Genomic DNA, 17,166 nt, shown 5'->3' with positions numbered 1-17,166 from the left:
GAAGAGCTAACTGATTGCTATTCCCAGGAATGATAAAGTGCTATTGGCCCTGAGCCTTCTAAAAACTACAAATGAGATTCATAACAACTCCACAGATTCCATGAGCTTTGTAGTGAGGGGAGAATTTAAACAGTTGCCACTCAAACAAGTATATAAATCAACTTGATAAAAGTTTAGTTTTCATTTTCTTGACAAAATGCTTTCCCCTCCTCGCAGAACTGGCCTAACCTGGACCTCAGTTTGAGGAACACTGAGTGTATGGGCTAATACTGGTTTTTCTCTCACTAGCATCTACCATGTAGCATCCCTGGAGGACTGGCAAATAGCCATTTCCAGCTTCCAGAGAAAGACTGATCCCACTTTCAAATGTAAAGTGGACACTTCTTTGCTTTCTTCAATGATCTTATATTCATAGGTTCATCACAGAAAAGGTTCTTAACCCCAGATCATGGCTTTCTGATTATTACAGCACCATGCTTATGAAAGTGAAAGCAAGCCCCCAGTTGCACTGTATAAATAAAGGAACAAACAAAGCAAATGCAGGATCAATAACATACAGCAACACAGACTTTTTTATACACTGCCTCTTGAAGCTCCAGGTCACTTTCCTTACCTCTTGAGGCTCTTGACATTGAGATGCTAACAGCAAGAAAGATCTCTGTGCTTGGAAAGCAGCACGTACCATCTCTGCCTGTAACAAAAGGAGGAATATAAATTAAACCTTAGCCTGTAACCTCCAATGCCTCTTTGTGGCAGCTGAAAGTCAAGTGTGACAGCTCAAATCTTCCTTGCTGCTTTTCATCTAAATCACAGCAACGCTGACTGGAAGAAATGTATTAAAGTACTAGCTTAGCTATAATTTTTTTTTTTTTACACCTAAGGTTAAATTCCCTATCTTCTTCAGACAGGAAATAAAATGAGTTGATAAGCAGGCTTTTAGTTATAATTCCTACTTTTAGTCACAGGAGGACTTAATTTTAACACTTCAGAGTACGTCTAGGCATTTTAATGGTGATGCTTATACCCAAGTGCATAGCAAGAACTTATTACCACTGGGAACAGCAATCTGCAAGCTTTGTGTTGAACTGCAGCTTAGGATGTGGTGATGTTCAGGATGAGTTGAACTCAGCATATTTGCTGAGCGACTATGCTGCAATTCATTCCTTGCCTGTGATCTGTGGGCACAATTGATGGCCATGAGAGATGGTGGCTGAAGGTTTTTGGGCACTTTTCCACTCACAGAACTCTAACATTTGGGTTAAAGCTGCACCTGACAGTATGCTTTCGTGTCACCAGTTTGGATGGGTGATAAATCTCTACACTCATGGCTGTTTACTAATGTTCAAATTTCTGGTCTTTTTCGTTTATTTGAACCCTGTACATTTTCTGTACATTCTTATTGATATATACTGATATAAATGAGTATTCCACCTCTACCTCATCTAGGTGGAGGAGTAGTGACTAGGAAAAAGCATTACTGGTATAGAAAAGAATTATTCATAACTAGTATAAATTGCTAAATACAAACCAAGCCAAACCAAATGCCATTAAGTTAACCTAATATGAATAGGTACATTTATAATCACTTTGTGAAAGGGTGGGGAAGTGCATGCCATTTTTCCTTGGGGTTTTTTCAATCTAAAAAGAAAACAAGGTAATTATATATACAGACCCATGTGGATGCAACTTAAAATACATGAAAGTCAGGAAATTTGATGTTGTAGCAAAGTAAAACAGCTAAATTGTGTTTATTCATCTTAAAATGTGATGGCATGAATAAAACATAATCTGTTAGGATGAAAGTCACTGCAAGGAAGATGGTAAAAGAGACCCAGCTTGGACAGCATTTGGGGAGAAAGGGATAATATGGTCTGACATCTGAGATTTGGAAGGGTATAATCATCTCTATAAATAGATAAAGAAATAAATAATAAGGGAAACCTAAATTTTCCAGAGACATAAATATAATCAATAATAGCAAGGTTTAGATATTCTTAGACATGTCAGATGATGTCTTTTTCGTACAGAAATTCATAAAACAACAAGGTGTGGGTTATTTTAAGCTTAGGGGGGGGTTTTGTGTGTGTGAGGAGAACCTTGTAAAACAGCTGAGAAAAAACTGATTCCTGAGGAGGAAGTGATTATGAATGAATTCAGTGCTGCTTAGATTGCAAGATGGATAAAAATAAATCTGTAACTAAGGCTTGGTATAAGGCAAACTTTTAGAAAACAGAAAAATCAATGAAAGAAGATGATTGGTCTGAGGAACTTAATTACTTGAATGAAGGAAAGGATGGATTTACACTGAGAATGGAAATAACCTGCGTGCACTGGGCAGGAGAGAGAAATTGTAGGAAAGGGTTAGAGTCTCTACATGAACAAATAATGAAAGCAGTATAATAAGAATAGGTACAAAACCCTCACAGAGTGAGAGGAGGCCTGGATTATCAAGCAGAACTTCTTTTCAGGCACTGTAACATATACAGCAAAGGAGTGATGGATAAAGGCTTTTCTGAACTGTACCTTGCATGGGGAAGTAAAACAAAGACGTATTTTTTTAGCTACTGGAACAATAAAGAACAAAGAAATGAAGTGAAGCCCTGACACTGCTCTGAAGGGCAAGTTTGATATGTCTACATTATTTTTGATGTATAGATTATCTGCTGCTGAATAACATGCTCTTCCCCAGTTTCAAGGAAGTCAATATACATAAAGATATTGAAAGGGTAGCTAAGGAGAATGATGGCAAATCAATGGGAATTACATTATTTGAAAGGGAAGTCAAATATCCACAGCTCAGTGACAGAATCATTGGGTCCACATTATCTTTTTTCCAGACTACTGAAGACACTGGCAGATGGAAGCACAAGTAGAAAATATTTTAAATATATATTATTTGGAGATGGTACTACATGTCAGAAATATGCAATGACAGCAAAGATGCCCAAGAAGAGGGAGGGAAGTTAAGTCAAGTGATATCATAACTCTTAGCTTGACTTCAGCACCATGAACATTTAAACCAGATTTGAAACGAGTGATTAAAACACATGGAAATGAAAAGCAGGAGAAACTACAATGGGATTACCTACGGTTGAAATCATTACTTTACTTTTTACACAAAGATAATGTGTCAGATCTAGTATTTCTGGGTATCATATAAAATGCTTATTGTGGGTCCTCATGGGAAACTGATACTTTGAGTGGAAATGACACAAATTAATATTAAAATTTTTCAGTTGGATAAGAAGCTTGATAAGCAGAGGCAATAATAAGGTATATTACAGATGGTGTTACTTGAGAGGAGGAAAGTTGCTAGTTGTTCTTCTCAGGGATTAATTTTAGGAGCAATCAATATGTTTCTTAGTATCATAAGAGTAAGAATTAGGTGTGCACTCATAACATTCTTGGGCAACCCAAGGTTAGGAGGTTTTAACACAGTCAAGAAGGACTCACTCATCACTTAAGAAGATTAAGTCAATTTTGTTGGTACAGATAATATGAATTGGAAAAAAATTAGCAATCCTCCCTGGTACCTTTTTAAAACAATGCATAGTTCTCAGTGTAAATATGGAACTGATTAAATGGAAATGCTGAAAACTGGAAAATACAAGTAAAAATGCCAGGAAGGTGGCTTTGTGAAAAAAACATATGCAGTTCTACAGAGGATATGCAAAGTATTTTCAGCAGATCTACAGAAGTGTCATTAGAGAGAATCTCCTCTGGAATTATGTGCTCAGAATTAACAGTCACCTGTGTTAAAAAAAAAATAAGCTTAAATCAGAGTTGATGCTGAAACAAGCTACTTGGATTTTTAAAACAATGACTATCTGTCACACAAAGAAAATGTAAGTTTCACTTATTTTTCTTAGCAAGAAAGTGGCTGAGGAATATGACAATTCTTTCTGATAGACAATGCAAATAGAGAATGAAGAAAATGGTAGTGTCAGCACATAATCACAGGTCTGAAAACTGGGCCATGAGTAAATATGGTCTCAAATTTATAAGACTTCCAACAATGCAAAAAGTGAAATTCAGAAGGGATCTTTCCAATTCCTCCAAAAAGGCAGCATTATTTTAAGACTGAGCTTTAAATGCTGATCAAACAGATCATAAACATGAGAAAAGAGTCCTTAGATATAGAAAGTTAAGACTGTTTATTGAGTTCTTGAACACATACTGAGCTGTAACATCAATGAGGTTTGAAAAACGTGTCTGTCTGGCACTTTGTCTACACTGCATTAAATACACACTTTTGGGATCCTAGTGGTCACTATGGAGGCTGAAGAGGATTTTTTTCCTCCACTCTGAGTACAAAGCAACAACTGATTTCTTGTCTCATTGTTCATTTCTCTTTAATGAAGCACTGGAATTTGGTCAGAGCTGGAGACAGACCATAGGATGATACACACAGTGTTCCTAAAAGACTGACATTCCTTGACTACGCCTCATGTGTGTGTCAAAACTATTGTTGGATGTGGAATCAGGATTCACTTCTCCTCCAGAACTCTATAATTTCTTCTCTAGTGCAGCGTGTGGCCAAGGCCACTTTCTCAAAATGTCTGGGAACGGTCTTTAAGAAATCTTGTGCTATTGAGTGCACACAAGCACAGAAGCCATAGGGAACACTCACTCTTTTGAGTTACCTCAAAAGAATGCTACATTTAAATGGTGGCTTCTTGCATTTTTTTTATTATACAAAATTTATTACAAGATGTTTGAAACATTCAGTTGTCAGTAGACTATGTATTGATTGCAAGGCTTGTGCTATGTGCCCAAAATTTATCCACTCCCAAAAGCTTTTAACTGCGTAGGGATCAGAGCAGCCAGATCTCCCACCTCTGAATGTAAATCTTAATAAAACGATCATGCTAACACAGTATTTGCATTTTACAAGTAGAATTTTATAAGAATTCTGCCACAGTGACTTCCTTCTTTCTGCAACAGCATTAAAAACAGCTTTCAGACTTTTACTGCTTCTGAGCATGCTGTATTTCTTTCCCTGCATGCCTTCAAAGTAACAGAAGAGTTTCTTCTCATTAAGAATGCATTAGTTCAGTCTATCACCATTCCACTTCTTTCTTGTAGTCTTTCAAACATGACACTTCACTGCTACCTCCTTGTGCTTAGCAGCCAGGCTGTGTAACTAAGCAGGCAGCACTACAATTTTGGAGGGAGGAGACTCTTTCATGAGACCCCCCCATCAAAACCAGCAAAGACTAATGAGTGAAAACACAACAGAGGGCATCTTTCTCAACAGCTTGTGTGGCTCAGACAAAAGACTGCTACAGAAGAAATCAGCTGAAACTCTTTCAGTTACATTCAATTATAGTAATGGAGCTTGAATGTCAATAGTATAGGAATCATGATTAAATTTGTCAGAATAGAGTACACCACCAACTTGCACACATCTATCTACAGACAAAAATGGACATGTTCTGGAGCAACAGAAAATTGACACCTGATAACTTAGGGTAATCCTTTTGGCTTTCCTGGGATTACATACATACACATCAATCATCAGACAGATTCCTCAGATGAGGTGAATATTTTGAAGGAAGCAAATTCCTCAAAGCATTTCCTACTCCGCTTTTAGCAATTTGTTCTAGAGGCTGGAGGAGACAGCTATGACTTAGGACCTGAACTCCAGGACCATGTGGAGTTCCATGCACCACCCCAATTTCCCCACTGGTAAAGTGTGGAATAATGCATCTTAATCCTTCACCTCAGGTCTGTTTGACAGCTGACTCAAGTGACTGATGTGGCTGGAAGAGCTGTAGTTGGACATGTGTGCCATGACAGCCCCATTCCATGCTGCGGAAATCTGTAGCTGACCACAGTGAGTGATCTCTCTGTTGCCACTGCAGTAACAGCACAGACTGGTCTCTTCTCAGTTAAGCCTGCAGAGGTTAATGGAGGAATCATATGTATTTAGAAATAATCTTTTAAATAGCAACTGGTTTAACCTTCTCTGTCATAACATAATGCCAAACTCTGATATTTGTCATAAGCCACTGCTTGAAAACTTGCCAGAGGCTCTGTGAGAGATGTCAAATGAAGACAACGCTGCTGACCCGTTTGAAGGAGCATGAGTACAAATTCCACTCAAACTTGCACTGTTTCAAACTGAGTAGATGCAGATGCACTGGACCCGAAGCTTAAATTTCCAGTTTGTTTTGCTGAGGTTCAGCTCTCCAGAGCACATGTAGCTTCAGGATCTGCCTCTTTCTCATTTTAAATGTTCTGTTCAATCTAAGTTGACCTTCACTCTGGTATCCAAGTACCAATAAAGAAATATTATTTATGTGCCAAGCAAGCTACAAGAACAAGCAGGCACATGCACTCTGATCAAGTTACATTTAAATTCACTAGTTGAAAAAAACCCAAAACTAAATAGAAATAAGAGAAACAAACAAAAGATTTCCTAATGAAATTTTAGTCAAGAAAATTACCCTACTGACCTTATAATACTGAATTTGTCAAATACTATTTTATTTAATACTGTATTTCCTCAAAATCATAGCATTTAAAAGCACAGCATAAATATCAGAATCCACTGGACTTCTATTGTTGGAGAATATTACAAATCTGCTTAGATATACATGCTAACTTTAACAGAGATAATTAGCAAATCAAAATACAGTTCTAGATAGTGAAGAGAACACAAGGGAAAAATGGGATTTAGTGGTCCTTAGTTCAAAATGTAGTTTTGTGCAGAAATAATTATGGGTCCCTTGTATCTATCAAAGGGCACAGTGACTGACTGTAGTTTTCATTTCAGCAAATGAAAACTACAGATGCAGCTTCATTGACCCCAGCCTTTCTCTAAGAGTGACAGCACTACCAGAGGAAGAGACACAGTTTGCCTTTTACATTTTGCTTTCAAAAGCCTCTTCAAAGTGAAGTGGTAAAGTGGCTGCTGGCTTGAAGGGAGAGGAAAGAAATGGAAAAAGAATGGAGCTTAAGTTAAGATGGGACTGCTATAGAAACCACCCAGGCTCGCGAAATAGACAGTATTTATTTTGAACAGCTAATTGGCTGATAGAGATTTTTAAAAACTAGACCAAGCCTTAAAGAGTCACTGGCAGTTCTACAAACAAAGCACTTTTTACTCTGGAAAACAAAAAGGAAAAAAGAAGAAAACTGTCACCTTTCTCCCACTGGTCCATGCAGAAAACAGAGTTGAAATTCAAATCAAAATCAAAGTCAGTGGGAGATTAGCCATTGGTATTCACAGAACCAGACACCACCTGAGATATTTTCTTTTCTACTTTCAGACAGATATATTGACTACCACCAATTAGCTGTCCCCTGTACTGAGGTTTTCTGGTGTTTTTCAGCCTTTATGGTTATGTCTATATTAGGGAATTTTAGCTGAAATTTCTCAGCAGTGCTACTGCCTGTACAGTACCAATCAGAGCTGGTCTCTTTGGATGTTTATATCTGCCAGTGTATTAAACACTCTGTCATGCAACAGGGCACAGTTTTACTTGCTTCAGCATAGCAGCCATATCTCTGTTCATTAACTTTAATTTCTAGTAAGCTTCACTGTGACTTAAACCGCTCTTACTTCTGGTGGAAAACCAAACCATACCATTCTTTAAGATCTCTCAGTGCTAATTAATGATGTAAAATGGATAGAATCCTTTAGGGTAAATTGTTGCCGTCATTTTATTTCTCCATCTGAAACTTGAACTGTACAGATCAACTGGAGAAAAGGGATATTTAAAAACACAACCGTTGTTTTTAAATTAATTGCCTTAGGTAAAGAATATACATGTTCTGCACCATTTGCACCAATAAAGTTTGCCGCAATGTTCCAGAATGTCCTCTAAACTCTCTCAGTTTTGAATGAAATGTGGTTTTCTGATTGATTTCAAGGGACTGTTAAGTTTAAAACGTAATGAATACTATTTAAATGTCAGCTTTGTTAATTAATTAATTATTAATATTAGTAGCAGAAATAGTCAATTATTTTGTTCATCTGTCACTGCTTCAAATGGATATAAATATTTTGCTTTAGGGCCATTGCAGCTATTTATTTTTGCCAAGTGAAGCAATAGGAGATCATATTCTCCAAAAACGTCTCAAATAACCTTCGCCACCCGTAAGAGAGGAAGAGCAAGGCCAGACCAAAGCTATTGACTAGCTGATGATTTCCTAAAGCTCAGACTGCTTTTTTTCCTTCCAGATTCACAAATTCTTCATTACTATCTTTGAGAACAGCCAAAAATATATGAGTCTCTTGACCTCTGTTCATTTCAACTTTTACACAGAAGTTCCAAAAACAGATGTAACATACTCGTAGTTAGAGATTCCAGAAGATCCAGCACAGAAAAACATTGCCATCTTATTGCATATTAAGGGGATAGGGATTCCATACTGTTGTCTCCTTATCACAAAGGTTTCATACCTTCTTAGTGTTTCTCACAGGCAGCTCCTCAGAGCACTGACTCTTTCTTCTTCACAAAGCAGCCAACTGACTCCAGTTCTCTTCTCAACCAGCCAACCCACTCTTGTATAGCACTCTTCTTCTCATGGGTTACAGCTGTGGCCTGTTAAAGTCAGGCCTGATCCTAATCTTTGATAACTGGCCTAGCTGCAATTCCTTAGGTGTAAGATTACTTTCTACACTATCTTTATTTTCTTATATTCTATCCCCCTACAAAAAATACTGAGAATTGTGTACAAAAATAAGAAGTCCACTCATTACTCAAGATGTGGTCTATTTACAGACTAAAGTGTTGGTGGTTTTACACCAGCTTTCTTTTCTGAGCAGTTTTGAAAATGTTCAAGAATTCAAGTTTGCCATTTCCATCACAGACTTCTGCAAAGGGCTGAGTCACCTCATGGAGATTTCCTGCCACCTCACTGCACAGCACACAGCCATGGATCCACGTTTAGAGGCCTCCACATCAGTAGAAGTAAAGGGTGCTATTGTCACATTTCAGCACCTGATCTAGATGTAAGCGCCTTGTCCCTGGTACTTATCTATAGACCAGACACAGCCACAAAATTGTTTGTCAGCTCTGAGGGATTTGTGCTGTGACTTTCTGCCTCTGTAATATGTCATTAGTGATCACCATAGAAACAAACAACAGATAAAAAGAGCCAAACATTTTAAAAACAAGCATAAAACCACCATAAGAACAAATGGCTTCTCTTCATCAGTAAAATACCAGGCCACCATTTTTGGCGCTTCTAATAAACAAAGACTGTCAATACTGTATTTTATGAGCATTAGATTATGAGTAACAGCAATCAGTGATAAGCAGGATTTGACCTCCCTCCATTTTGTTAAATAACCCAGGACTCCTGAGATGAAAGGCTTTTCCAGGGGGAATACATTTAAGTGAAAACATTACATGAATATTCTTTGTATCACATGTCAAAGATTATGCCGTGACAATTTTTTTTTTTTTTTTGGTAAACTGTATTAGGGAGAGTAGACAGAAAGCACCCCAACCTGCACAGGGAGGAAATTGGGCACAATCTTCCTGAGAGCTCTTACAGCTCCTCATCCTCCTGACTAGTCTACAAAAAACACGCAGGTTTCTCCAAGAGTGATGGCAAAGGGAAACCAGCTCAGTTCATGATTTGACTGAGGAACAGAAAGCGGGGTACATTAACATTTCACAGCCCTTTGAAGCCTCCAGTTTCTCCTGTTACCTGCAGCTACATTATGTATCTCTGAGAAAGTGCATTACTTCTTTAAATAAACAAAAACTGCATACAATGCACTGAAGTAATGAAGTCTAAACTTTGTTATTACCAAGATCAACAGTTTTTTAAATTCAGGTGCCTTTTTTCTTTCCCATGAACATTTGAGCTCAGAGTTCTTTGGAGGACCTGGTTGCTAGCATTGAGGAACTATTTGTGGAAAGACCTCATTTCCCTGAGGAAAAGCAAACCTACATTTCCTCCATGGAGCACATGTAGTAAGCCAGCACATCAGAGAACCACAGAGATCTCGGGGCCTGCAGGTCTCATTGTGATGTGCACAAACACACTTTTGCTGTGCTGGTTGCAGGCACTCTGGTTATTTCTCTGCTGGGCTGCTTTGCCCCTGAGGCTGCTACTGAGCGCCCCCACTCTCTATCACCAGCTGTTCTGCCAGAAGCCCTTCTCAGTGAAGGTCCAAATCCATACTAAGGGAATTTCAGAAAAGACTTTAAAATTTCACAGGCCTTAGATGTGTCCCTGATTTAACAAATACAAGTTCTAGGAAGTTCAGATGTTTCTGTAAATTAAAAAGATTACAGCACTTCTTGAGGTTTTACTTCAGAAATATTCTTCTAGCAGTTATCAGTGAGCACCGTTGTGAAGAACTGGTTTCTTGACTTTGTCTGACAAGTTGTCTGATAAAGACTGGAGACCCACTGATTTCTAAGAAATTGTACTACCTTTAGAGAGAAAGCTTGGACAAATAGGTTTTTATATAGAAAAGACTTTTTTGTATGTTCTGCCTCTCATGCACTTCAAGACAACTGGTGACATTGCCACCTCACTCTGCAAGTAGTCCCACTGAGCTCTCTGAAAGCAACTCAAAGGCTGAAAGTGACAGAACTTGTCCCCTTGTAAATTCACTTCCACTTTCATCACCTTGAAAGAATCCCAGGTGCCCAACCAAAATTTGCTAACATGGAAGTCAGTTAACAACTTAAAGCTCAGACATCTATAATAATATTTTAGTATTTCTTCCCACCTGAACAATATTTTCCTTTTCAGAGGTGCTAAATAACAAAAGCCTTCATGTACTTGGAGAGGGAGCCTCAGCTGCTCTGAAATGCAAGGATGTGATTAAAAAGCAGATCTGAACTAAAGTGTTTTTAAAAACAGAACATGTATTAAAGCAACAAGAAAGAAATATTTCAGCCTCAAAGTTCTACATAAAGATGCTTAATTAATCTTTTTACTGTGTCTCTGGGATAAAACACATAATTAAACTTATGAAACTCTGCACCAATACTTAAACTGCTTTGCAGTGCAGATTAATTGTGGAAATATATAGTTCCATTTATGGGTGTCAGTAGACTAAAAGAAGTTAGCAGTGACAGTGACACGGTTTAATCTATCCTAATGGACTCTTCAACATTCAGAAATGTGACCATATTGATCATGCAATTCATACTGGATAAAAAGAGGCAATGCACGTTTGTGGCCACATTATACCCTCATCACTCCTGACAGCACTCCCAGCTTATTTAAAACAACATTCAAACTGCACACTGGTTTCCCTTGTGGCTTAATTCTCATTATTCACTGAACTCCTTTTTACTAGAAACTAACTGAAGAGCCAGATTCTGAGCTCATTGTTTGGTTTTTTGCTGACGACAATGAACAGCCTTCTCAGTTTCCATGCCCAGCATTTCTATACACTCAAAACAGTTGCAACCAACTAGCAAAATAAAAGCAGGTCAGGGATGGGGAGGCAGATGAGTGAAAAGAGTGTACACGTGCTCTTCAGAAAGAATGAGACTGAAAATTAATAAAAGACTTATAGCCTGTAGCAACAAATGACATCATTCAAGCATGTGTTGCAAAACAAAAACAAAGGGGAAAAAAAGCATTCATGGATGTGTATTTCTCAGATTGAGGCAAATGGGTTTGAATTTCATTACCACTCCAACTCATAATCTTCACCAGAGATATAAGAACTATGAGCACCAGTAAAAAGAATTTTCAGTCCCAAGAGGTTCATGCTGATGACAATAGCAAGGATGCTGTCTTTGTTTTTCTGATGGATCAAGAAAGTGTAACTTGGCAGTGGTTCACCAGAAATTACTGCTGTGAGAACCACACACCTTACAGCAGTTGTGACGCTGAGTGCATGAGATGGCTGTCACCTATATGCTCTCTTGATCCTAGATTGCTTTGAAACAGAGAGAAAAGTCATTACCAAGGCTTCCTCATGGACCCTGGCTCTGTGCCAACTCCATATATTCAATCCTCCCTGATAAGTTTTCTCCTGACTTTACACTAGCATGTGTCCTAGGAAATGGCTTTGCAATGGGCTCGTGGAGACACTACCACACTGTATTTGTGGCTCTGAGTGTAGGTGGTTCAAACTCTAAAGCCATCTGTGATTTAGCTCGCTCTTTTAGCCATGCAATTTTATCACCTTATGATTTTTGGTTAAGCTGACGCAGTGGTTTTCAACTTGTGGAACTCATGCTTCTAGTCTTTACACTGCTTCTCTTGGAAAATCACCAAGAAAAACTGGTTTCCTGCCAGTTAACTCAAATATTCTCTTAAAGGGCTTCAATGAAAAATTGTATAGGGATAGCAAAATTAGCATGACCTAAAGCATATGATCAGTTCTGACTTTGACTTCAAATGGCCAAAAATGCAATGCATGCCTTGATTAATTGTTCCATTCATTAAGTAAATTGATTGGTAAAACATGGACCTTATAACTCGTCTGAACACTGAATATTATTCTGAATTCATCTGGTCAATAAAGAACCCTTCGTGATCAGATTTTTTTCGTAAGAGTGACTTATCTAACATTTTCTTGGGCAAACATGATGAATTTTTCTTTGTTTTCACACTGCATATAAAGTTTCCCACTCAAATCATTCTGATATCTTTTTCTAGCATCCTTGGGAGATCAGAAAATCCCATTGCACTGAGCAACCATATACACATAATATCCTTTTTAGTGGGCAATAGTTTTAGACCTTGGTCAAAATGGTCTGTTATGGTCCCTGATCAACTGCACTATACTTTGAAATCAATGCTTATGGATTAAGTCAGGAACACCTCCATATGCAAAGAACCCCCATGAAAACAGGTTATGAATAACTCTTGATAGCCTTGAGTGCTTGTGTATGTGATTTCTTATGTTTCTGACTAAATGCCATATGGAATGTTCTCATTCTATATTCCCACCCCTATCCCCCCCAGATTTACAGGTGCATGTTTCTCGTGCCAGCAATACACAACTCAAAGCCCAGTACTGGCCACTATGGCATTGATTTTTCAATACTTGTTTGACTTTTATCTCTTCCTTGCCTTTTTAAATAATAAGAAAAACAAGTGGTATTTACTGCAATGTCAGTGTCAAGAAACCAACAGCCTGATCCAGTTCCCATCAAAATTATTGGAAAAACATGCACTTTTTCAGGAGGTGGTGTTCTAGACTTGGAGTGGACAGGTCCTTCTTGCTCAGGAGCCATCTTTATTCCCAAACAGGTTTCTTACAGTCCAACAGGTACAAGCATGTTTGCACACCACTGCACCTGCCTGAAAAAATCCTGCTTGTTTTGAAAGCCAGACTCAGTCCCTAGGCCATATGGGAAGTTGTCCTTTAGAGCAGAGCAATCAAAAGTTGTAAAACTTCTAGAAATGTCAGGTTTTTTCTAAACTAACCTCTAAATTAGCCTCTTGGCTAGATTGTATATGTTGCATTTCCATCTTTCTTCTCCTATTAAAGTGACCATTCTTTTTTGCTCATGTTATGGAGTACCTTGTAGTACATATACAGGGTGAGAAACACAGCTGAGTTAGCAGTTACAAAATCAACTTTAACTCTGACAGAATTCCAAGGCTGATGATTTGATTTTATTTTCCCTTTTGGTGGACAGCACTACCATTTTCTACGCTCTAAGACTCTTTCTCTCAGTTGAGTGCACTTTGTATGCTGTCAAAAATATCTATATTTTTATTCTTTTTTTTATGTATTCCATTTTCCCCAGTCCTGCACTAGCACCTTGGTTTGGTGTTTATTCCATGTAGCAGAAAATACCTCTCACAGAAATGCAAAGGCAGCCTGACAGCAAGCTTCTCTTTGGGCATGTTGACATCATCCTCTTCTCTGAGCTCTAATTCAACTTTCAACACAATGCCTAAAACCACACAGCCTCTGAGCACAAAAGATGAACACGAGACTACACTTGTGCATTCTGTTGCCCTGTAAGCAAATTGCCTTGTGAATGAGGAATCAGTCAAATAATGGGGTTGATAGTCTGCATTTAGATAAGCTAAGATAAAGTGCAAAAGTGGGGTTTTTTTGGTGTAGCGCAGACAGCAGTATATCCTGCTCAAAGTTCAGGGCTATGAACATCATTGACTCCTTCTACAGCATCTCTCACATGAAAAGACAACATGCAGCTATTTCATGTGTCATAACTACTCTTTTGAAATAAACCAGGAAGGTAGGATTTTTTAACTTCACTGACAGTCCAAACCAGAGTGGCACTCTGCAAAGTGCATATATATCTCATAAAACATATCTCCTGCTTTCAGCTCTCTATTTATGTGGACTTTACTGAGAAGAAGAGAAGAATGTCACTGCTTTCATGTAACAGATAAAGAAATTCTCTGGGTACATGCATACGACATTTGTGGGGTGCACATTGCTTTCTCTGCTCACCGTGATAAGAAACGAGCGCATGCGCACAGAGAACTCCTGCAGATTGGATAATGTGCTGCGATTACTTCTCGGTGCTAACCTTGTTCAGGTAGTCATACATTTTATGGATTGCGTCCAAACCCTCTTCCAATAAGGAGCAACTGAACCACCTACCTTGGAGCATTTCTGAATGCTCCAAGCTCTTTGAGCTTTTGTTTTGAGCTCTGCATTTCAGCAGCTGGAAGTTGATGGAAGAAAGGAGGGAAAAGGCATCCATATTTTTATAGTTTTCCATTCCAAGATAAATAGGCTTGGATGAGAGAAGAGGGAACATAAATGAATCACACAGACAATCTGTTCTTTCAACTGGTGGGGTTGGGAGGTTAAAAGATTTTTACAAATAAACACTTTTTAAAAGGCAAGTATTAGCTTATGTGTTTGACAGAAGGCTGCAATTATGCTCTGCTCTGTACCACATAAAATACTAAAATATGGAAATGTGAGGTTATCTATCCTTCTCTTGTAGAACCAGTACATTCTCTTCCTATCGTGATGTCTCATCTGGTACATTACTCAAATTCAAGCCAAAGTATTCCACCACTTGAGATAGCACATAAACAAAAATAATGTGAAGAAATTCATAATAAACACATTACTAAAACCTGCTTCTTGGCCTTCTGAGGTCTTGGTTTCTTTGCTTTGCCAATGCAAAGAGCCCATCAAACCTGCTTGAACCCAGCTTCCTCACTGGGACACAATCTAAAGGTACACTATGTCTTCCAGAAGCAGCTCTTTGTCATCCTTAACACATTTTCTGCAGTGCTGGATTCATGGCCTATGTTGTAGAGTCACAATCTGTTTCATACTGATTTTGAATTTCCCTCATTCTGACAGAAGGACAGTTTTTGCTGTTGGCATATACGGTGAGTCAGCTTCAGGGCTGTTACAGCCTGTAATGGTTGGTGACAGCCTCCAAGACACTGGTATGTCAGGCCAAAGACAGCTGGTTGGTAGCAGTCCAGACTTTCCCTCTTTTACAGACTTCACATGCACTAGTTGTGACATGGACAGCAGAAAGTGTTTTCATAAAACCTGTGCCTATAGGGGACTTTGCATTTCATAGAAATATCCATATAATCACCAGATCTTTATTCCACAGTGACAGAATAGGGGAAAGATCTTATCTTAGCTGTTTAGGGCTATTTATTTAAAATAGAGTATGTAACCACTCTCCCTGTCTTTTAAAAAGTGGTTCATTTCTTCAGTGCAGTTGACCTCAGACATTCACCACTATATGTACTGTAATTTGAATGAGAAATATCTTGCTCTCAAGACCCTAAGCAGGACTCTGATAAACGAATCTTTATAAAGCCCACTGTGCTGCTGTGTTTAAGAGAGCCAGAAGCTAGCTATTAGTTATTTTTTGTGGTTTGCTTGTTTTGTTCTCTTTCAGCAGACTTTTTAGAGTACAGCATGCTGAAAAAATAGGAACAAGGCTCCCCAACAGATACGAGTTGTGTCTGAATTCTTCCTTTTGCCAGGCACACAAACCACACAACCGTTGCAGCCATCAGCACAAAACACATCATGTTAAATCCCCCATTTCTTTAACATAATATGAAGTCTCTCTTTCTCTCATATTACCATTCTGGTCCGTCAGGTATGTGAGGTTTTTCAAGGCAACAGGTGTTTTTTGAAATAAAATACAACCTTCCTTCAGCTCATTATGTGAAAGAGACAGCAGCTGCAAGTATAATGCTGAGGACACATGGTCTATAAGACACCCAGAAGAAAAATACTCCTTGTTCCACTTGTTAAGGTAAAGCACAGATGTTGCTTCAGTGATAAGCATGAGCATAAGGCAACCACAGTCTGCTCCACGTTGTAAATGCAGAATCTATGATTTCAGAATATTTAGTAGGCTGCAATCGGAATCACCGGTTTCTTTATGTAAAGAAAGCTAATGCAATGTCTAAGCTCCCAGCACTAACAAATACTCCATATCACAGCTTGCATTACACTATCATCAACAATATGCTAGGGACTGTCCACAGACTTGGCTGACAAATTATTAATAATCTTTTATATGGACTCAATTATGAGTAAGAAATAGTGACAAATGCATAAATTAATACACTTACTGATTTAATGATTTAAACATTTACAGATAGTGTATATTAAAAAGGGTTTAGCAATTTAGAATGTTTAATGCAATCCCTTTCCCTGCTTAGTATTGCTAGGAAGACTAATTTTGTATCACTCAGATCTAAACTGTTGAGAAATCAACTGCAAAATAATGATGTCTAATGAATGTAAAAACCAAGTTAGAATCAATCCTTTCCAGGGAGCAATCCTCTGTTCAGTTAGGTCCATAATTCTTCCTCCAACCCTCCGACCCCCATTTATTTATTTTCCCCTAGTTTCTCTGAAGAACAAAGTACATATATTGTAGCTTATAGTATAATTGTCTGGTCTTTTTCAAATAAAAAGGGAGTGCAGCATTTCCTTAGAAAAACAAAGATCATCTAGGATTGCCTGGTCTTCTTATTCCCTCCTGTTTTCTAGGCCTAACTAGGTCAGACACTCTGTCCTACAAACCAGAACATGTAACACCAGAGGAAAAGAACACAGATCACAAAATAATCCAGTCATCTTTCTCTGTAAGTAGACATAAATAGGAATATTTATGTTGGCCCTGCAACATGAATCTCAGTAGCTTGTAGGACTGCATGTTTTTCTGGCTACAGTGTTTGTTACGTAGAGCAGCAGCAGCAATCAACTGGGAACCATATACACGGAGGAAAGCCTGATAGCAT

At 38.3% G+C, this 17,166-nt stretch overlaps 1 protein-coding gene across 1 annotated transcript in view; it reads right to left on the bottom strand.

The window, feature by feature from the left end:
• The window catches only part of CAP2 (cyclase associated actin cytoskeleton regulatory protein 2), a 68,113-nt gene that overhangs the window by 34,104 nt on the left and 16,843 nt on the right, over positions 1 to 17,166 (bottom strand). Inside the window, exon 4 of the mRNA XM_054646313.2 lies at positions 614 to 691. Coding sequence (XP_054502288.1) covers positions 614 to 691 — 78 coding nt within the window. The remainder of the gene's footprint in view (positions 1 to 613; positions 692 to 17,166) is intronic.

The sequence above is a fragment of the Agelaius phoeniceus genome, chromosome 1 (genome assembly GCF_051311805.1).
Source record: "Agelaius phoeniceus isolate bAgePho1 chromosome 1, bAgePho1.hap1, whole genome shotgun sequence".
NCBI lineage: Eukaryota > Metazoa > Chordata > Aves > Passeriformes > Icteridae > Agelaius > Agelaius phoeniceus.
The sequence above is the reverse complement of the archived record's forward strand: the minus strand, read 5'-3'. Positions and strand labels throughout refer to the sequence as shown.